The sequence below is a fragment of the Scleropages formosus genome, chromosome 25, assembly GCF_900964775.1.
Source record: "Scleropages formosus chromosome 25, fSclFor1.1, whole genome shotgun sequence".
Lineage (NCBI taxonomy): Eukaryota > Metazoa > Chordata > Actinopteri > Osteoglossiformes > Osteoglossidae > Scleropages > Scleropages formosus.
Window position 1 is genome coordinate 10,583,119 of NC_041830.1, and position 22,518 is coordinate 10,605,636.

General features: G+C 43.0%; 2 protein-coding genes across 2 annotated transcripts; one reads left to right on the forward strand and one right to left on the reverse strand.

Moving 5' to 3' along the window:
* Window positions 1–454: 454 nt before the first annotated feature.
* Window positions 455–14,751, reverse strand: dcps (decapping enzyme, scavenger). The gene is made up of 6 exons (XM_018730795.1): window positions 14,558–14,751; window positions 13,487–13,637; window positions 4,657–4,802; window positions 2,664–2,777; window positions 1,675–1,785; window positions 455–882 (listed from the first exon to the last, which is right to left on the reverse strand). Exons 1-6 carry the CDS (start codon window positions 14,744–14,746, stop codon window positions 607–609), a joined length of 987 nt encoding a protein of 328 aa, XP_018586311.1. The 5' UTR covers window positions 14,747–14,751; the 3' UTR covers window positions 455–606.
* Window positions 14,752–15,653: 902 nt separating this feature from the next.
* On the forward strand, window positions 15,654–22,475 carry cry5 (cryptochrome circadian regulator 5). The gene is made up of 11 exons (XM_018731179.2): window positions 15,654–15,760; window positions 16,419–16,645; window positions 16,910–17,104; window positions 17,469–17,587; window positions 17,763–17,917; window positions 18,277–18,417; window positions 18,524–18,691; window positions 20,047–20,187; window positions 20,426–20,577; window positions 21,534–21,754; window positions 22,299–22,475. Exons 2-11 carry the CDS (start codon window positions 16,431–16,433, stop codon window positions 22,361–22,363), a joined length of 1,572 nt encoding a protein of 523 aa, XP_018586695.2. The 5' UTR covers window positions 15,654–15,760; window positions 16,419–16,430; the 3' UTR covers window positions 22,364–22,475.
* The last annotated feature ends 43 nt before the right edge of the window (window positions 22,476–22,518 follow it).

Consider the following 22,518-nt stretch of genomic DNA (forward strand, 5'->3'; position numbering starts at 1 on the left):
GCTAAATAAACATCACCTTTTATGACTTTGTTTCATTAGAAAACTTTACATTTAACCTGGGTCATAACTGTAACAAATTCTGGAAAATTTGGTCACTTTGGAGCTTCAGACAGTACAACACAACCACCCTGTCTCCTAAATATTACATTTTGCCCTTGTGTTGAATTTACATGTACCTATGTAATTAGTTCAATTCCTCTTTGGTGCGTTTGCATTTGGGTTTTTCCATGTACTGATTTTGTGTGTTTGCCAGTTATCTTCACTAAACTTTAACAAATGTTTTGACAACGCTAAAATTAATGATTGCAAGGTAATATTACAATTTACCGCATTGCCATACTTTGAGAGTAAAATTGTGTTCGTAGCTTCAGTTTTAGTGTCCCTTCTACCCCGCTTAAAAAAAATGGACGGCTGTAACAGTTCATTTTTGTTCAGGACAGTAGGCAGGACACTCACTTGAAGGATTTTATTACAAACACAGGATGTAACCAAGTAACGTAACCAATCTTAAAAAAGGTGTCTGGAAGGACTAAAAAGCAAATTGATGCCATTGTCTAGAGTAGGTTTACAGAAGTGTCTAGAAAAAATAGCCACAAGTCTTGTGATCTACAGTTTGGCACTATCCTTGGGCTCCCTGAAGTGCGACAGCAGTCCGTCGAGCTCCCTCAAGGGAAAGGTGAGGGTGCGAGTTTTGTAGTACTGTGGGTCGCACTCCAAGTTCTGGATGACATTGGAGAGCAGATGGGCCCTGTCCACACCAGTGCCGGGGGCGTTGTACTTCAAGGCATTGAGATGGATGTGGAAGTGGTAGTATGACGGCTGGTAATGCACGTACATGCGCAGCTTGTCACCCTTAATTCCGTAGCGCTCGCGGACAGCGTCCTGAAAACAATAATAGAGATGTTTCAAAGTCAGTTTCTGAACAGGTCCACAATGGTTATTAGCGACCAAGTACACTGACACAGGAGTGAGAAGGAAATCCTAAGCTTTAAAGTAAAACAGTGTATTGCTCCCATTTACAGCCTTCTTCCTTCACATTCATGAATCTATAAATGCAATAATCCGGTCCTATTTGTGTTCTACCGTACAGATTAGCCAAGAGGACACATTTCTTTAGCAGCGTTTAACCAGAGCCGGATGGTGACCCCATAAGCCATGGTGAAACACGGTTGAGGGGCATTACAGAGTTGGGCTTTGTCAGGCAGTCTCTGTGGGTTTTGGAGTTGATAGAGATGGGGTTGACAACAAATGGGCCCCAAACCGAGGACAAGTGGAACACCCCCCCCAAACACCACCCTGAGGAAGGACTGCGGTACGTTCTGTTAGCCGAGTGCTAACAAGTTGCCCGGATGTTATCGCTTGCCATGGACTCAACCAGACAGCCGAGGAACTGCACTGCTTCCTGTAGAGGATGTGACACGCCAGACCAACACTTCTTCCTTTGCTGCCTTTTAATTTCAACAGATCCGTTCCAATCTGTACATTTTTTGCCTCATGAGAAGGCCATGGAACAGCATCTTATGCAGTGCTGTCACTAATGAGAAATAGCCAAAGTCACAACAAAAAAGCCTTCTCTAATTGGGAAGCAATACAGGCTTGTCTGGCCTTTACCCTTCCCCCCCAACAAACTGTATACGATAAATGAGACCACCAGAAGCTGATCTGTAACCTCACCTTTCCCTTTTTTTGAATGTTGCGTAGCAATGGGAGGTGGTCCGATGTCAAGTCTCTAAGACTTTTGATGTCCCGCCGGTGCACGATGGCGATCAGATATAAATCGTCCAGCTGCAGAGGAAAAAAGAAAATACACACATACCCCTCCTGTCTCTGCCATGAATGACAACTCACTGGGTGATCTAGCAGGTGGCTGATTGATGTCTTTGGCAATGAGACTCATTATAAAGCAGAATACAGAGATCTTTTACCATTGTTTTTCTAAGTGTTACTATTAATAATTTTGGGGGGGTGTACATCTGTCTTTATAAATCTGACAGGATGTTGACACATTTACAGGAAAGGGGATGGCATTTAAAAGCCTTCAACAAAACATTTGATTTGTCACCCTCTACTTTATTAAACTACAAGCCTTTTTTGAGGAAGTTACCCAACATAGGCTGATCACTCTGATATACTTAACAAGGAAATGTGTTTTACTGCAGAGGTTCTCTCTGTAAATGTGTGGATGACCAAAGTGTTAATTTTCTTTTTCCCTGCTAGAAAATAAGCATCGGCATAACAATTCAAAAAAAAGTGTGGAGCTAATGAGATAGTGCTACTTAGTCATACCTTTAAAATATTGTAACCTTTTGCCCTTGTTTTACGTAGGTGGATGCATTTACTGTTTCTTTGTGTACTTTATGTTGCTGTGACCCAGTGCCGTTCTGCTATTTTCAAAAGCATTTAATTAAATAAAAACAAAATAAAGTGATTAAATAAGATATTATTATTATTATTATTATTATTATTATTATTAATTTTTATTATTATTATGAGAACATCCATCCATCCACCCATTGTCAACAACCGCTTGTCCCAAGCAGGGCCGCGGCAAGTTTTCTTGTTTTGCCAGTTCGGGTTGCATACTAATAAGTTAGCAGCAGTCATAAATTATCTCCATGCCAGTGGAATAAACAAACATATAGAGCAACACAAAGTGGTTGCACCTGCTTCTGGTCCCACTTGAAGTCTGGGAGCAGGATGAAGCCGAGCTTCGGGTCAGGATCCTCGTAAACAACCTGCTCCACTTCAGCCTTCTTCTCCAGTATGTTATAGACCCACTGAAGAGAAAAGAACAGCAGAACCCCTGACGATCAAAGGTCCAACTGACGAATTATCAAGAATATCAGCAAAACAGCCTTTGAGATGCAGACCAAAGGTCAGAATCCCACACTAAATATTTCAGGAAAACATTAAAACTATGCTGACAAACTTCTCACTGTACTTCAGAAGGTGGTGGGACACACTCACAGGATGCATAAACGGCAGTTGGGTTTTATTTCCTGTCTTTAAAAGCCAGTCATTCAACAACAAACCAACATTATACAAAGACATGCAAGATTTTCTCTACAATACAGTAAAAATTACCCAGTTGTTTAAACGGATAACTCAATGAAAGTAGCTTAGTGTATAAACCTCAAAGTGTAAGTCACTTTGGAGGCAAATGCCAGATAAGTTTAATAATACAGAATGAAATTAAAGAAATAATTTCACAAAGCTAATGTAGTGGTTATGTAATATATGTGTAATTTAATTTTGTACTGCAACATTTTAATTGGAATTTGTCAAATTTTTTTAAGGTTTCTGATTATGCAAGTGCAGAAAGGTACAGAGATGAACCAAAAGTTCTCTCAGCTTCACCCACCTTGCAGCCAATAAGTAGCAGGGTGGCATTCATTTTTTGTAAAGGTCCTTATAAAACCATAATAAAAATTAATTTTACTGAGATCTCATACCTTACACAAACAGCAGCTCTGCACTTCCAGAAAGACAATTCAAACTAACCTAATATATTGAAAAATTAAACAAACTCTGGGAAAGGACAGATGTACGTGTGCGTGCGTGTCAGAACAATAAAGAAAATTTAAAAACTTGTGTTATGACTACAGACAACTCATGTATGAACAGACTAACTAGACTCCACCACGGTAGGAATTCAAACAACTTGTGGAAACTATTGAAAAAGAAATGTTTGTAGAAGACACCTGAGAAAGACAGAAAAAAAATGACATACAGTATTTGTCTAAGCATGACTGACACATGGCTGAGCATCCGGTTCTCCATTTACACTCATAACAGGGCCATGACTGCATGCGTGACAGATCAGCCAAGAGTACCAATCAGCAGAAACCAAAGGTAAAAGTAAAGGAGGTACAAAACTGCAGGAGGAGTCAAAATGAGTGAAATCAAGAAAGTACCGCTGAAAAAGTGAAAGATAATCGCTAAAGTGGTTATTCGAACAGGCCGGCAACCTCATTTTCTTCCACAGAGAGACTTTGGAGGAACCGCCCTAGTCACAGACAATAACCTTGCAGATTAGTGGGGATCAATATTAACATTTTGTGTGTGGTTACCTAGTGGAGAGATGTATTGTGCATTTCAGCTGTCCCATCAAATGTTGCACATCCCTAATTTTCAACACGTTTGGAAGACAAAAATAAGTAAATGTCTGGGTTTAAAATATCCTGAAATTGTGCAATCAAAGCAATGCGATCAGGGCATCATATAAAAGTAAACATACTTACAAAAAGGCTGAGATAAAGAAATTTCCCAAAATAGCAAGATATTGGGGAAATCTGACTTTATATTATACAAATTTTTGATTTCCCAGCAAGAAAATTATTTAAATTAGCGACCTCAATTAGTGGCGTCACATGGTTTCTTTATTAAACTGGCATTTGTTGTTTAGCATCAGGTTTCTTCACATTTTATCTTACTTTACCATCCAGCTGTCCATCAGACAGGTATTGAAACTATTATATCTGTCTGGCTACAAAAATTTAAGTGAATTACCTGTCCCAGACAGTCAGACAGCAATCAATGCTGAGCCCTGCTTAGTTAAACACCGGGCTCATGAGTACAACAGCAGGACCCACGCCTTTGACGTGTGGATAGCACAGCTCCACGCTTCCTCACAAGTTGCACGGTTAGCTCTCACACCTGCAGGCTGAAGCTCTGGCTTTCCAGGAAGGGCAGGGTGATGGTACGGTAGTCCTCGGCCGTCTCCTCCACGAGCACTGTCTCCTGTTCCTGGTACTTCCTCACGTGCTTCTCAGTGGCCGGGCAAACCACAGTGGTCTTGATCACTGGAGCACCGTTCCCACCGGAAGAGGAGGAAATGACATTATTAAACAAGCAGTTAATAAAACAAAAGATATTTAGAGGGGAGGGTGTCCTATAAGTCTGGGGGAAAATGATTACCTCTCTCTCTTTTTTCCCCCAATTTTTGTAGACTCAGTGTGTCTAAGTTCGAAAGAATGAGTCCAGATAATTATACAAATAGCAAACTGGAGTCAGATGGAGGTTGCTGCTGAACATAATTATTTACTATACTGCCAGCTTCTTACTTTTTCTGTGATTCCCGACTAAGGGGAAACCACGGATTTATTCCTGAGATATCTATGGGTCTTCTGTTCCAATTTATTGTATGGTCTAAGACTATAGACTAAGAATATAGTCCAGTGCAATTTCCTTTAGGATCAATAGAGTTTTCTTAGGGGATGCGAATGGGCAACTTTCTCTTTCCCAAATGGCTATGCTCTAAGTGCTCCTCATGACATTTTTCATTCCAGACTCATACCCAGTTATGGTTATTCATAACCAGCATGTCAAACAGGACACTGAGTTTGCATTTATAATAATACACAATTGAACACATTTCTTTTTGAGGAATCAAAAGGATTGAACACAACCAGCATATCCCAAAGCCAGAGTCCTGCATCACATCGTTTCAGGTCCACCTGGGTGTTAAAATCCCTCGCAGCACTAGCAAAAAAAGGCTTTTTCCATGTTTAGGTGGTCCTCCAACGAACAGCCACGTTTGCACTGGGTCAACCCAGCCATCACGCTGACTACCGGCATACCTCCTGGACCCTCCCGCTTACCCACTGTTTTACTGCCCAGGCTCCTAATTATTTTGTAACTCCCACATGGTAGAAAATAAATAAAATCTCTGCCCTAGGACAAAAAATGTGTTTAACAAAATAACACAGGATGGTGTTAACGGCGCTGCCATAATGAGGTCAGGAAGGAATTCCAATCCATGTGTGAGGTCTCTTCATAGCTGGCCATGTTCCTGAGTGACCTCAACACATCTGCTCACTATGAAAGAAGGTCCAGCTGGCCCGCTATAAAGCTCACATTAGTCAACTTCGAAAGGCACATTTATTGGTTGACAATTTTTATATTGGTAACAATATAAAACCTAAAAGACTCATCCTGTCTTTCAGCCCCTACACCTCTGTAAGACCACCGTACTTCTTCCCATTTGGTAGCTCCACCCATGAGGGGTCCAAAATCAAAAGTCCAACAGTGCTCAGTTTTGTCCCCAATGTGGTGGATTGAATTTGCTCTGTACCTCAGAGCTGCTGAGTCCCTCCAGTATTTATGAATTGTCTCAAACCCATCTCTTTCAGAGCGATTTCCCTGCCAATCTCCTGACAGCTACATAAATGAGTCCAACACTATCTGCTACCATTATTTATGTATTTGTTGTTTAAATGTCACTTCTATAGGCAGGAACCTGAGTGATGTGAACCAGCAACATGGTGAAATCAGACAAACAATGTGTTGACTATCATGTGTCTGTGTTTACCAGACAAATAAATATATTACTCAGTCAAATACAGATAAAACTTAGTAGACAGTCTGCTTTAGTACCGTATAATTCACATCCACACGCTACCTAACTAATAAAATAGCAATTATTATAAAATTATAAAAGGACCAAGGGTTGCAATATTATGCCCCAGTTCTCACAATTGCAAATTCCCTCCTCCAAGTAAAACCAAACAAAGTTTGTGTGTCGAACACAAAAGATGCTGATGTGGCAAGCTCTGTTGATGTGTCAAATTTTATGAGAAAATGGAAAAAAAATGCAGAATGACTGTAGGTCTTTTCCAGGAACATAAATAGAATACTACACCAACCGCTCAACCTGCTCAGAAAATCTGGAGAAGACAGAAGACGACGAGCAGCAACCGGATGATTGGACTGAATCATAGTGACTACAGACACACTAAGAAGATAAATGGAGAAGATAAGTGGAGAACAGAACTTTCTTGTCAGTAAGAGTCAACATCAACTGTACAGCATTCATGCACATGTATATTACAAATATATTACATTTGTATTATATTACATAGATAATATATTACAATCTGAGTAATGCAGATCACAAAAAGGATTTCCGAAGAAACCCTATCAGGGCTGAAACAACTATTTCTTGAAAGAAAGTCCCAACCCAAAAAAAAAAAAAAAAAACCAAAAGCAAACAAGAGCCAGTTAAGCACTATAAATTGTTGTTGTAAGCCTTATGTCGTACCATGTCAACCTTTTTTGTTCTGCCCTCAAAACTTTACCAAGTAGTCTAGTCCTTAAGGCATCTGACCTGATTACTTGATGTTAAGCATTTCACATGTATTATAATAATAAAAACAATAATAAGAATAATAATAATAAAAATAATAATACTAGGAAGGTGATCAGGAATCGTCAATTTTCTGAGTTTTATGCAGCTATTCTTGTGATGAACACTGGTGGATATGGTGGAAAGAAGCAAACTAACTGTACTTAAGAATCACACGTCTGCAACTATGTCTCTTTCTCCCAATGTAATCTACAAATTGTATTTTCTATGAGATGTACATCACTTTGGAGAAAAGCATCTGCTAAATGAATAAATGTAAATGTTTAAAGATGGGTCACGCAGTTTGTTTTAACAGCACACAGAAAATGCATGTTGCCTGGAAGCAATTCAAACAAATGACAACGAACAGGATATAATCTTACACTGGACATGCACAAACATAACATGCATAAATCATTACATGGGAACTAGCAGAAATCCAATCTGCTAAGAAGGAGAGCACCCTGCTCCTTCACTTAATAAAACTGAAGAGACCATTCAAGAGTAGCTTCCGTGTTCCTTTCACATATTGGCCACTTATGCAGACTTTAGCATAACTCTGTGTCTGTCCCCTTGCAAATCCTTTTTCAGAGACAGATTAGAAAAGGTCATTAAAGGATCCCGGGAGTCACCTTCCGCAAAACATCAGATCAGGTGCTACAAAACAATCAGCACAAAGTAATGGACACTTTTAGACACCTTTACATGCAACATTGTACACTTGCACCAGAACTTTGAGAAATAACAATAATAATAAAATAAGCTAAAACTTAAGCACATAAACAGCTCTTTAACATTTTATTATTAATCTGAAGAAAGCAAAGAGGTGGGAAAATATTTGGGTTATTGCACAGGTGACATCAGAATGAAACACGACCAAGTCACCTTGGACAAAGGCTGCAAATAACTAAATTATGATGGCAATAACACTAATTATTGCAATAATGACTGTAATATATTCTTCTTTAACCCAGAGAAAGGCAAACAATTCCCCAAAGATCCAACAGAATTCCCATAACCCAAACGTGTCTTATAGATATGAAATTTCATATACTTTCAGGTACAAGCTGAAGAGCTCCTAAGAGCAGAACAAAACAACAAAAGGCAACTACAGGGAATAAATATTTAACTAATTCCTTAAAACTGTTGCCTTTGCGCTAATAAGTAAGTAAATGGCCATTGCGCAGTGATGGATGCCATCTAACTTGAACAGCAATACAAACAAAACTTGAAATTGACTATTGCCTGAGGTTTAGCAGGAAGCCAGTTGTTCCTTGAAACCACCACTGTTCTACTTTTACTCTTCACATAACAGCCATTTAGGGGCTGGAACGAATTCAAACTACATTTCCAATGCCAGCGTAAAAGAAATCCAACTACTGCTGAGATTTCCTAAACAATCACTGAGGTCTGTTCATGCTCTGAATTTGCAGGTGGTCCTCAAATTATGAGATTTCTGCTTCAATGATCCCATCATGTGTCAGCTGCGTTGCAAGTCGTCCCCTTATACCATATGACAAACTGTGAGGATACATAAACTATTAACTGGCATGAATGTTACATTGTTTTGTTATATTTTTCACTAGTTTTACACACTATTCATGTTCAGATAACACTAATACAATATAAATTATAGTATAATTATATTTTCAAGCTGAAATACTATTTTTACATTTACATTTATTCATTCATCAAAGGCTTTTGTCCAAAGAGACATACAGTAGATCTCAGAGAATACAATTTGTACGTAACATTAGGAGAAAGAGAGACATACTTGCAGACGTGTGATTCTTAAGTTAGTTTCTTTCCACTATATGCACAAATGCTCATCACATGAGTAGCTGCATAAAACTCAGAACGGACAAATCCTGATCACCTTCCTAATTTCTTTTTTTTTTTTGAGATACATTTACGTACAATACAGAAGTAGCGGCTGTGTAAAGGCTTATCCGGGCATGATCGTAAAGTTATGGCGCATAAACATTCACACCTTACATGAGCTTAAGCGATCATGGCCAAAGTGAGTCTGGAATAGGTATGTTTTCAGACCCTTTTTAAATAAGGACAGAGTTTCAGCAGTTCTGAGCGAGAGGTCGTTCCACCACAACGGAGCCAGAAACGAGAACCTTCGTGCTTTATATTCTGTGCGTAGGACCACCTAGCGGGCAGAAGTAGAAGAGTGTAGCATTCTGGTTTAGGTGTAATGGTTGATCAAGTCTTGTAAACAGCTAGGAGCAGTTCTACTGATGCATTTGTAGACAATAACCAAGGTCTTAAATTGATCCAGGCAGCTACAGAAAGCCAGTGTAGAGAAACGAGTGAAGTTTTTTTCATTTTTTCTTTTCTGCACCTCGAAAATAGCCATGTTTTCACTCAGTAGTCCATCCATCCATCCATCTTCCTCCGCTTTTATCCGGGACCGGGTCGCGGGGGCAGCAGTCCGAGCAGAGTACTCCAGACCTCCCTCTCCCCGCACACCTCCTCCAGTTCCTCTGGGGGAACCCCAAGGCGTTCCCAGGCCAGCCGGGAGACATAGTCTCTCCAACGTGTCCTGGGTCTGCCCCGAGGCCTCCTCCCAGTGGGACAAGCCCGGAGCACCTCCCCAGGGAGGCGTCCAGGAGGCATCCGGAACAGATGCCCGAGCCACCTCAACTGGCTCCTCTCGATGCGGAGGAGCAGCGGCTCTACTCCGAGCTCCTCCCGGGTGACTGAGCTCCTCACCCTATCCCTAAGGGTGCGCCCAGCCACTCTGCGGAGGAAACTCATTTCTGCCGCTTGTATCCGCGATCTCATTCTTTCGGTCATGATCCAGAGTTCATGACCATAGGTGAGGGTAGGAACGTAGATCGACCGGTAAATTGAGAGCTTCGCCTTACGACTCAGCTCCCTCTTCACCACAACAGACCGGTACAATGACCGCATTACTGCAGACGCCGCACCGATCCGTCTGTCGACCTGCCGCTCCATTTTTCCCTCACTCGTGAACAAGACCCCAAGATACTTAAACTCCTCCACTTGAGGGAGCAACTCCCCCCTAACCCGGAGGGAGCAATCCACCTTTTTCCGACTGAGAACCATGGCCTCGGATTTGGAGGTGCTGATTCTCATCCCCGCCGCTTCGCACTCGGCTGCAAACCTCCCCAGTGCACGCTGCAAGTCTTGACTTGATGAAGCCAACAGGACCACATCGTCCGCAAAAAGCAGAGACGAGATCTCGCGGCCACCAAAACAGACACCCTCCGTTCCCTGACTGCGCCTAGAAATTCTGTCCATAAAAATAATGAACAGAATCGGTGACAAAGGGCAGCCCTGGCGGAGTCCAACATGCACCGGGAACAGGTCTGACTTACTGCCGGCAATGCGAACCAAGCTCCTGCTCCGGTCATACAGGGAACGAACAGCCCGTAGCAACGAGCCCCGAACCCCATAATCCCGAAGCACCCCCCACAGGATGCCACGAGGGACACGGTCGAATGCCTTCTCCAGGTCCACAAAACACATATGGACTGGTTGGGCAAACTCCCACGAACCCTCCAACACCCTAGTGAGGGTATAGAGCTGGTCCAGTGTTCCACGGCCAGGGCGAAAACCGCATTGCTCCTCCTGAATCCGAGGTTCGACTATCGGTCGGATTCTCCTTTCCAGTACCCTGGCATAGACTTTCCCAGGGAGGCTAAGGAGTGTGATCCCCCTGTAGTTGGAACACAATCTCCGGTCCCCCTTCTTAAAAAGAGGGACCACCACCCCGGTCTGCCAGTCCAGAGGCACCGTTCCCGAACTCCACGCGATGCTGCAGAGGCGTGTCAGCCAAGACAGCCCCACAACATCCAGAGACTTGAGAAACTCGGGGCGGATCTCATCCACCCCCGGAGCCTTGCCACCGAGGAGTTTTTTGACTACCTCAGCAACTTCAGCCAGGGTAATGGACGAGTCCCCCTCCGAGTCCCCAGCCTCAGCTTCCTCTACGGAAGGCGTGTCGGAGGGATTGAGGAGATCCTCAAAGTACTCCTTCCACCGCCCGAGAACATCCTCAGCTGAGGTCAGCAGCGCACCACTTCCACTGTAAACAGTGTTCGTGGAACACCGCTTCCCCCCTCTGAGTCGCCGGACGGTTTGCCAGAATCTCTTTGAGGCCGACCGAAAGTCTTCCTCCATGGCCTCACCGAACTCCTCCCAAGCCCGAGTTTTTGCCGCGGCGACTGCCAGAGCCGCGCTCCGTTTGGCCCGTCGGTACCCGTCAGCTGCTTCAGGAGTCCCATGAGCCAGCCAGGCCCGATAGAACTCCTTCTTCAGCTTGACGGCATCCCTTACTTCCGGTGTCCACCACCGTGTTCGGGGATTGCCGCCGCGACAGGCACCGGAGACCTTATGGCCGCAGCTCCGAACAGCCGCACCGACAATGGAGGAGCGGAACATAGTCCATTCAGACTCAATGTCCCCCACCTCCCTCGGGACCTGGTTGAAGCTCTGTCGGAGGTGGGAGTTGAAGACCTCTCTGACAGGGGCCTCCGCCAAACGTTCCCAACAGACCCTCACTATGCGTTTGGGCCTGCCAGGTCTGTCCAGCTTTTTCCCCCGCCATCGAATCCAACTCACCACCAGGTGGTGATCAGTTGACAGCTCAGCCCCTCTCTTCACCCGAGTGTCCAAGACATATGGCCGAAGGTCAGAAGAAACGACTACAAAGTCGATCATCGACCTCCGACCTAGGGTGTCCTGGTGCCAAGTGCACTGGTGGACACCCTTATGCATGAACATGGTGTTCGTTATGGATAAACCGCGACTAGCACAGAAATCCAATAACAACTCACCGCTCGGGTTCAGATCAGGGAGGCCGTTCCTCCCAATCACGCCCCTCCAGGTATCACTGTCGCTGCCCACGTGGGCGTTAAAGTCCCCCAGTAGAACGACAGAGTCCCCAGTGGGAGCGCTTTCCAGCACGCCCCCCAGGGACTCTAAAAAGGCCGGGTACTCTACACTGCCGCTAGGCGCATAAGCACAAACGACAGTGAGAGACCGTTCCCTGACCCGAAGGCGTAGGGAGATGACCCTCTCATTCACCGGGGTAGACTCCAACACATGGCGGCTGAACTGGGGGGCTATTAATAAGCCCACACCAGCCCGCCGCCTCCCACCTTGGGCAACGCCAGAATAGTGGAGAGTCCACCCTCGGTCGAGTAGAGTGGTTCCAGAACCCAAGCTGTGAGTGGAAGTGAGCCCGACTATATCTAGACGGTATCTCTCAACTTCCCGCACCAGCTCAGGCTCCTTCCCCGCCAGTGAGGTGACATTCCAAGTCCCAAAAACCAGAGTTGGCGCCCGAGGTTTGGGTCGGCCGGGCACTCGGCCCCGACCACCGCCCAAATCACAACGCACCGGCCCCCTATGGTTTCTCCGGCAGGTGGTGAGCCCACCGAAGAGCGGCTCCACGTTGTGGCTTCGGGCTGAGCCCGGCCAGGCCCCGTGGGCATAGACCTGGCCACCAGGCGCTCGCATGCGAGCCCCCCCCCCAGGCCTGGCTCCAGGGTGGGGCCCCGGTGACCCCATACCGGGCGGGGTAAACGGACGCCTTGATTTTTTTGTCATAAGGGGTTTTTGAACCGCGCTTTGTCTCGTCTGTCATCCAGGACCTGTCTGCCATGGGAGACCCTACCAGGGGCATGTAGCCCCAGACAACATAGCTCCTGGACTCATTCAGGCACTCAAACCCCTCCACCACGATAAGGTGGCGGTTCACGGAGGAGTCACTCAGTAGTCTTTTTAAATAAAAAGTAACTTCAATTACAAACAAAAAACTGTAAATATTACAAGATTTTTGTAAATAAAATGCTATCACTGATAGATACACTGAGTAAAAGACAAACAGGGCTGTCTTGTGGCAGTGCAGCCACCCACCGTTATCATACAGCAGATGGAGCAGTCATTGTTTGACATTACGACCAAACATAACATATGATTCAATGGGTAGTCCTCATAAGTTTGGCTGGTCAAAAGGTGCATAAGTCATGAGTTGAAAACCACCTATAATGCCTTAATGTTCCTGGTTTGTTCCTTGGAATCTGACTGAATCCCTGTTAGGACAACAGAATCCTTTGCAGTTAGATGTCCTCACTCAGCAATGTGAGTACCGTTATGCCAGGTTCTTTCCCGCTTCATTTAGACCCTTTAATATCAGGCTATTCTTGGGTAACCCAGAACAATCTTCCAGGCGAACAGTTTGACGTGAGAGGGGTACCATCTACAGTCAAAGTCATGGCGTCACCAATGCACAAAGCTAAGCGGCAGGCCACCAGCGACGGTCCACACACGTGCACCAGGGCTGCGATGTGCAAGGCCTTTGGACCTTGTCCTTCCTGTACATACCATTGAGATGTGCTGGGGGCTGCAGGCAATACGTAGTGTAGATGTCATTGTTGGACTCCATCGTAAGCTGAGACTCCCTGAAGAGCTCGTTCAGCGTGTCCACATGGATGGGCGTCTTCTCCAGGATGACCACAGCCTCCTTCTCCGCTATCTGAGAAGAGGGGTAACAGACGGTCACAAGAGATCAGCAACACGGAAAGGGTTCCGAGACCCAACTCCCGAGGACCAATCGAATTCCTTCTGTATTTTTACTTTATCTTAAATGGGATTTTATCATTGAAAGGTTCCACCTAACATGGCTGGACTGATGGGGACAGGCTCTTACCATTTCAAAGTATCATACACAATATATTTCTTTCAGCGATGTCAGTGAGGGAGGAGCCCAGCACTAAGATTACAGCAATTCTTTCCTGTTCTAAATTTCCGCAAAACATGCACTGGCAGCTGTGTACTTGAAAATAAATTTAAATATTTAAATTAAGTGTTTTTTTTTTTTTTTTTTTTTTACAGTTTGGGTTTTATTTTGTCCACTTATATCACTTAAAAGAATAATAATGATCACTCTGCCATGGTACAGCACATCAATCTGTTTATAAGATAATAAATAATGTTACTTTAAATTCTGCATGCAGGTGAACAAGAAAAGTCAAAGTGAAATAAAAATTGTTTTTATGTGGTCCACTTTGCCAATCTTTTTAACATTTCTGCCTCAAAGCATTTGGGTCCTGAATAGTATCTCACAGTAATAATAATAATAATAATAATAATAATAATGATGATGATGATGATGATTAATAGTTCAGAACATCTTTGCACAGCACAGGGAGTAAGTAAATGAACGGAGTCAGAGTGGTTCAACAAGCAAAACCATTTGGATTCTCAGGTAAATTATTTCCTTTTCTTCCTGAAAAAAAAGCCTTTAGCTAAAAATATTTTAATTAAAACGAAGCCGGTTAATTTAAATTTTGTAAACCTGTAATTTACAGGTTTACAGGTTACAGTGTAAACTAAAGCGCGCGCTTTTTTTTCCGCGCCTGTCTCTCTCATGATTCAAACGAGAAAGCGCGTCACCTTCCCCTGGAGGAACATCGTTTTCTCCCTCGCGCAATCCCGCAGGACCTTTTTGACCTCGAAACCCGAGACTTCACACACGTCTCCATCCCCAGCCTCGATTTTCTGTTTTTTAGCAGGGTGTTTCGCTACGTCTGTCCCGTTACCGTCTCCAGTGTCAACTTCGCTTTGTTTAGCGCAGTCCGCCATACTTGATATAGTACACGTCATCAGCAGGCGACCGGGTCATGTGGACTGCGCATGCGTGCTGTGAAATCGACGTCCAAACTACCGAGAGTGCCTCTTACGGCTCTTTGTAATGCTGCATAGCCCCTGTCCTTAAGGGATCTTTATATTAAAATTCAAAGTTAAATACACTTCAAATCATTAATTTTTCACGTCTATTAAACGGTGTAAATTCTGTTAACAGTTAAATCATTCAAATAATTTTAAATCAAACAAAGAAATTATTTCATGACCTTGCATTTTATTATGTAGCTGACACCTTTATCCAAGGTGCACACCTAGAACCATGAGTAGACCATGATGTAGGCGTTTTCACACCGATGTGCTATAATGTCATATTTCATCTCTCCGTTTTGATTTGATGCGGGTATGACACAAGAGTAATTAAGAAGCGATATTATCCACTATAATATCCGTAATTAACCAGATTTCCAGTACATGACTGCTATTTACTACTGCTTCTTTAAAATAATCCGGCACAAAGCTAAAATAATAGTACCATAAGGATGAGGCAACAGAGACCTCAGTGGAGACTAACTCAGTTACTAACTGGATATCAGTAAACATCACCAGTAACATAAACAGAAACCAGTTCAGATATCACTAGGACGTTTTTGAACTAGAGTGTAGTAAGCACAGAAAAAAGTGAGAATACTTTTACGTCTAATAGACGTAATACTTCTATTTCTCAACGGGACACACAAGAAAAAGATAACTATAAACGACAGTCACCTATTGGGCCAAAATTCATCTGATTTTCATTGGTTTCTGGATATCATGTGACTAAAGTAAACAAAATAGTTATGATCTATTGGCCAAACGCCAGCTGATTGTCATTGGTTTCTGAACGTCATGTGACCTGTTTCTTCCTTTCGTTTTGTAAGTGCACTTGCGTAATGTTTTGTCACGCAATAGATTACAAAACTTATCATGGTCATTACTTAAACTAAACGGAAGAAGAGCAAACCGCACAAGCAGGTAAGAATCTTGTTGTATATGTTTGTCATATTGCATTATTATTAATACTAATAATACTAACTAATACAAAGAATAGCAGTTAATATTTCCAGGCAAATAATAATTAAATGAAGAAAAAAATACTATTAGATTTGATGCAGTAGTGGTGCCGATACTACATCTCTTTGAATAACTGAAAAGTTTATAACTTTGGTATTTGGTTATGTAGATGTGCATGATGTTCGACTTGTTAAAATAGTTACAGTACTGGTGTGATTATTCTTAATATTAATAAATGTATTAATTATTAACTGTTAATAGACTGAATAATAAGAATAAAATAATTTTGTATTGTTTTGAGAGGAGTGTTTTTATTGAGTGTGGTGCCATGTGGCAGACTGGCATCCTTTCCAGGGTGTGACCCCCTCCTCCTCCAGCCTTGCACCCTGTATTGCCGGGTTAGGCTCCGGTTCACCGCAACCCCGCTCAAGACAAGCATTTTCAGTGTGTGTTTCTATTGACCGTTCAATATCACAATTAGCGTGATTTGTTTGCATCAGCAGTTTAATGGGCTTTGACTATTCATTGATTACTAGTGACATGATCAGTCTGTATCGACTATGAAAAAATCTGCTTTAATATGGTCAGGCTATATTGTCTGTCCGTTGATCTCTTTTAGGTTGCTGCAGGTATGAGGCACAACTCTGTGCACTGGTTCCGCAAAGGCCTGCGGCTCCACGACAACCCTGCCCTCCAGGCTGCGCTCAGGGACTGTGCTGAACTCTACCCAGTGTTTGTCCTGGACCCTTGGTTCCCTAAGAATGCTCGTGTGGGCATCACACGCTGGCGTTTTCTCATCGGGGCACTTGCAGACTTGGACTGCAGCCTTAGGAGACTCAACTCCAGGTAAGAGAAAAAAAAAAAACATATTATAAGACAAAGTAGCATGGTGTACACTCTTGCAGTAAACTGCTGTTACCATAAATTTCTTTCTGTTACAAAATTATTTGTATTTTGTACCAGTGTCACCACCAGGTGGTGTGGTGGTTATACTGTATACCCTTTGCTTGTCTGCTAAACCTGAATGGTTTCATTTAAATATCCAGCTGTGAAAATGTCTGAAGCCTGAAAAGATGTCAGGGAAGCTAAAGGTTGGTTTTGTGGTGCCAGGCTCTTTGTGGTGAGAGGAAAACCCGAAGAGGTGTTTCCCAGACTTTTCCAGAAGTGGAAGGTGACCCGGTTGACCTTTGAAGTGGACACGGAGCCCTATGCCCTGCAACGGGACAAGAATATAGCAAGTCTGGCGGCAGAGCACCAAGTGGAAGTCATTCAGGAGGTCTCTCATACTCTTTATGACACCGAGAGGTAGTGCAACCAGGCATGGCTCAAGCATCAATCAAGAAAATTTCATTTTATGTAAAGAAAGTTTTCACAAAGCGCTTTACCTATTTTCCTGGGGATTTAAAAAAAAATAGATTGCTGATACAGGGAAAACTATGAGACCTCAACAGCAATCTGATATTCAACAAAGTCCTGGAAATGTGTCTATTATCAGGTTTTTCTCTCCTATCAAAAGTTTCACCAGTGAGATTTTTATGTTTCATAAGTACACCAGTTGATGTTTAATTTGCAGGCCCAGTTCACAAAAGCCCACTGAAACCAGCAGAGATACGAGGCCACAGCTGCAGGGTTTTTACAGTTTCCTGAGATATTTCTCTTCCCTCGCCAGGATCATCCTGGAGAACAACGGGAAGGCCCCCCTGACCTTCAAAAGAATGCAGACCCTCATAAACACAGTTGGAGCCCCAAAAAGACCCTGCCCTCCACCAACCCTTCAGGATATGATAGGTAATCTGAGTCTTGCAATTCTTGATGATGAGCGAAGTAATAGGAAATTTCACTGAAGAAACTCAGATGCTCTGTGACCCAACAGAAAGTTGCTTGGCAATATCCTGTGAGAAATGTGTCTTTATGTCCCTATGTTGTGTCTCATCAGGATCTTTTTTCCATTTTGCTCATGCAGATATCTGCACCCCTTCTTCAGAGGACCATGAAGAGGCCTATGGGGTCCCCAGCCTGGCGGAGCTGGGCTTCGACTCCCTCAATGCTGGACCAGAGCTGTACCCCGGTGGGGAGCAGGAGGCTCTGCGCAGGCTGGAGGAGCACATGAGTCGAACGGTGCCCGTTTCTCTTTTGCCGCCTTCTTGAATGCGTTGGCCTCGGTGAGCAGGGTTGGCAGTGGAGGTTCCTCGCTTCATGACAAGAACATGCATGATTTGTTCAGACTGTAGTTCCCTTGAGAAAGGTACTTATCGTGAGCTGATATACCTATCCCTTACTTGATGGGATTAATACAGTCAGTGAAATCACCCCATTAGGTGAAATCTTGTTATTAGGGGCTTGAATTACCCCTTTGTCATGGAAACAATGATTGATTCCTGGGTGAAATTATGGTACCATAATTGAAATTACACAACAAATGCTATTTCTTTAAATGTAAATTCATGTGTGTTCTTTGGCTCGGTGGCCTTTGTCAGGGATGGGTTTGTGCCTTTGAAAAGCCCCAGACATCACCCAACGCGCTCACTCCCAGTACCACGGTGCTCAGCCCCTACCTCAAATTCGGCTGTCTCTCTGCACGCACCTTCTGGTGGAGGCTAGATGATGTGTATCGAGGGGTGAGTGTCGTTGCACCGCCTGTCCTTTCCCAGCTTCACTCATTTTTCTGAGGACTAGGCACCAGCCCGATCATCTGTTAACCGTTTGCCATCAACCCATTTGTAGAGGAAGCACTCAGAGCCCCCGGTCTCCTTGCATGGCCAACTACTCTGGAGGGAGTTCTTCTACACAACCAGTGTGGGCATCCCCAACTTTGACTGCATGGTGGGCAACCCTGTGTGTGTGCAGGTGGACTGGGAAACCAACCCTGAGTACCTGGCAGCATGGAGAGAGGTACCTCTTTTAATCGTCGTCTTGGGTTTAAATTTACATTCATTATTAGATGCTTCTCCCCAAAGCAACTTAGAGTCAACAGAAGTGCATCAGCAACAGATAAAGAGCTTCAGACATAGACAATCAAAGCACAGATACACTGAATACAGATAAATTATAACTGACAAAGGTGTCACATATAAATAATAATAAATAATAGTTAATAATACCAAACTATGGCATTTTATTTGTTCTACTTTTGATTAGTACAGTTGAGAATATCTATTTTTTTGCACAGCAGATTTAATTTATTGTACAAATTTAGTTAAAACTGTATATAGAAATTATATTTTTGCTATTAATACCACTAGTGATTCAGAACATCTGAAAGCTACATTTGAATCAAAGTTCAATCCTTGTTTTTTTGACCAGATTTTTTTTTACTTCAAGAAAAATTTTTGAAAATCATTTTTACATGATGACTTTTTTCTTTTTTTTTAAAGGAACAGTACTTTTACTTCTGTAGTAAAAAGCTCAACACCTCTGATCATAACAAATGGTGTTGCACTCATTTATGAAGCTATCAGGAGAGAAACTGGTCTCACAGAGATGGATTTTGAGACCCTTCTTGAATGCAGAAAGGAGGTCAGCAGCTATGAGGGACAGTGGGAGCTTATTCCAGCATATCATGGACAAAACAGAGAACTAGTGAGCTTTTGATTTTGCACCCCTTGTTAGTGGGACCAGTGAGTCGCCAGCTGTGTAGGAGCACATCACTCCTGCTGGGGCGTAGCAACTGATCAGGACCTATAGGTACAAGTGTGTTGATCTTTTCTACATCTTAATTGTAGCTCCTTAGTCCCATTCTCAGTCTTAATCATCAGTTCAAAAATGTAATCCTGTTTTCTACCTGGGGGGTGCAGTGGCACAGCTGCCAGGGCCTGCTCTGTGGTGGGTCTGGGGTTCTAGCCCTGCTTGGGGTGCCTTGCGATTGACTGGCGTCCCGTCCTGGGTGTGTCCCCTCTCCCTTCAGCCTTGTGCCGTGTTGCCGAGTTAAGCTCCGATTTGCCGTAAACCCACTTGGGACAAACAGTTGCAGCCAATATATGTTCTAAGCCTGCCAACTCTGTTTGATCTTGACATTTTCATCATCTTAACATTGCTTTAAAAATGTGAATCTTAAACTTGCTGTGGTTAACAATAAGGGGATGTGAGACCTAGTCCATCCGAATATGGTTGAACATAAATGAAACTCAGTAATCTGTTTCATATTTAGAAACACCTCTTTTAGAATGCTTTTGTAATCTCGCTCTAAAAGGTGCAGTGCCACCCTGGATCTACCACAAGGATGACTGTACATTTGCCCATCTCTCCAGGGTCGGACCGGTTTCCCCTTCATAGATGCTATTATGACCCAGCTGCGCCAGGAAGGCTGGATCCACCACCTGGCCCGACATGCTGTTGCCTGCTTCTTGACCCGGGGGGACCTCTGGATCAGCTGGGAGGAGGGCATGAAGGTGGGTGGCGAACTGTAAACACAGCTTGACAACATTGAGGGCCCGCACCAGTTCTGGAGGAGGACCTGGCCTGGTATCAACCAGAATCAGTGTTTACACCTTGTGTCCCATTAGAAAAATATACGAACTGGGGATTTATTCTTACCTTAAACACCATGTGCATTTAAAAGTTATGGTAGATGGGAAAACCAGCACAAGTGTGTAATAAGAATGCCGTAGCAGCGTGCCATCCATGCAGGTGTTTGAGGAGCTGCTACTCGATGCCGACTGGGCCCTGAATGCTGGGAACTGGCAATGGCTGTCCGCAAGTGCGTTTTTCCAGCAGTATTTCAGAGTCTACTCCCCTGTGGCCTTTGGGAAGAAGACCGACAAAAATGGGGACTATATAAGGTAAGGCTGACTCTCTGTAGCCAACTGTCACAATCACTACAGGAAACAATCCCCAGTCAGCAGATGGCGCAGTAGTTAAGGACTTTAATTCATTACCTCAATGCTGCTGGTTCAAGACCCATTCCTTGCTTTACTGAGAACTCTTCATCAAGGTATTAAACCCTAAAATGCTCCAGTAAACATTTGTATGAACTGGTCAAATACTTTTCAAGTTTCTCTATATACTAAAAGTGTCAGGCATGCAGCAATTTAATGATATACCAGCTCCATAACTTACAGACAGTTTTGCGACTAAAGCTTTTATACTCCAAAGTCACATCTACTCCTGTCACAATGCAGACAAGCTTAATAATACAGATGACCTTCAGTTTATTCACAGGTAATTTTCTGTAAAAACCTCCAATATAGATTGTAATAAATTTAAAAAGAATTAAAAAATAAATACTTATATTAATTCCAAGTTATAAATTATACAACTTGCACTAAAACCACTGAAAGTATAAATATGCTGTTTCCTCAAACTTCTGTTCAATCCCAGATATTGACTGATAGATCACATAAACACATGCAGTGTTCTTCATCTTGTTATTGATCACCGGTATTGAGAAACCCCATACATGAGCTGGAAGCATTGTGGAAGTGAGCTGAATTGTGACAGTGCCACACTCCGGTTAGGTTTGGGTGCTCTTTAGTCCCATTTGTTGGCTTGCAGGGTAAACACAAAACTTTTTTAAAATGAACTGCAAGATATTCCTGTCTCTGAAAATGTGTAACTTGACCTTCAGTACTTTGAGGAGTGTAATTAATAGATATGATGGGGCAAAATTAAACATAGATGTTGCTGCTCTTATGATTCATACTGAATAGTACTGAGACTAGAACAATACACTTCCATTGCCATGTTACATGCAAAGTCAAGACTGTAATCATGTCGGGCTGTTGTGCATTTATTGCAGAAAATACCTCCCCATCCTGAAGAAGTTCCCTGCGGAATACATATACGAGCCGTGGAAGTCGCCACGTAGCCTTCAGGAGCGAGCAGGATGCATTGTGGGAAAAGACTATCCCAAGCCAATTGTGGAACATGAGGTCATTAGCAAGAAGAACATTCAGAGGATGAAGATGGCCTACGCCAAGCACTCTGGTTCCTCCAGTGAATCTAGTGGGAAATCCAAGGGTGAGATTATTCATTTATCTGATACTTTTGTCTATGGTGATTTACAGTCTTAGGTGGGGACACTAAGCTACGTACACTGATTTTTTTTTTTTTCCCCATTTATACAGCTTTATAATTTTTACTGTACCACTTAAGGGTAAGTGCCTTCATTAAGGTTCCTACAGCAGGAATGGGGATTTAAATGCAGGTATTTTTAGAGTTAGTTTATGGTGTAACCACTATGCCACATGCTGCTGCCAAGACAGAAACAAAATCCAATGCTATCATCATCATCATTACAGTATTGTCATAATGGACCCGTGTCGTTAAGCACAATATTAGTGCATTAAGACACGCTATAACTGTATCAAGCGCTAAATGTTGAAAGTAGCTGATCACCTCAAGGGCCAGGACCAATGCTGTGGAAAATGTAAATCTAAAAAATGTGAATTGTGTTTTATGTCTTTTTGCATGTCAGCAATGTGGGACATTCACATTTTAGCAAATACACATAGCCTACAATGTATGATGAACACACTAATGTGTATTTTTATTTTATTTCTAGGTGAAAAACGGAAAGTTGGCTCCGTTCTGGACATGCTGACAAAGAAAAATACCAAATTAGATTAAAGATGTTTACACTGAAATGTGAGTTTTGCATATAACACATTTTTTTTTAGCATTACTTTGTACACTTATTTTTCTACACAAAATAACAATTATTAAAATAATTTTTGGTTTTAAACTTTTTTTTTGTGACTATGAAGTAAATTAACCCTTTCCTC

Excerpts from the sequence above, each read along its gene's own strand:
- cry5 (XM_018731179.2), top strand. The coding sequence starts at position 16,431 with ATGAGGCACAACTCTGTGCACTGGTTCCGCAAAGGCCTGCGGCTCCAC. Across the intron at positions 17,105-17,468 it reads ACTCTTTATGACACCGAGAG|GATCATCCTGGAGAACAACG; the intron begins GTAGTGCAACCA and ends TTCCCTCGCCAG. Across the intron at positions 20,188-20,425 it reads GCTGGGAGGAGGGCATGAAG|GTGTTTGAGGAGCTGCTACT; the intron begins GTGGGTGGCGAA and ends CCATCCATGCAG.
- dcps (XM_018730795.1), bottom strand. The coding sequence starts at position 14,746 with ATGGCGGACTGCGCTAAACAAAGCGAAGTTGACACTGGAGACGGTAAC. Across the intron at positions 13,638-14,557 it reads CGATGTTCCTCCAGGGGAAG|ATAGCGGAGAAGGAGGCTGT; the intron begins GTGACGCGCTTT and ends CCCTCTTCTCAG. Across the intron at positions 883-1,674 it reads ACATTCAAAAAAAGGGAAAG|GACGCTGTCCGCGAGCGCTA; the intron begins GTGAGGTTACAG and ends TATTGTTTTCAG.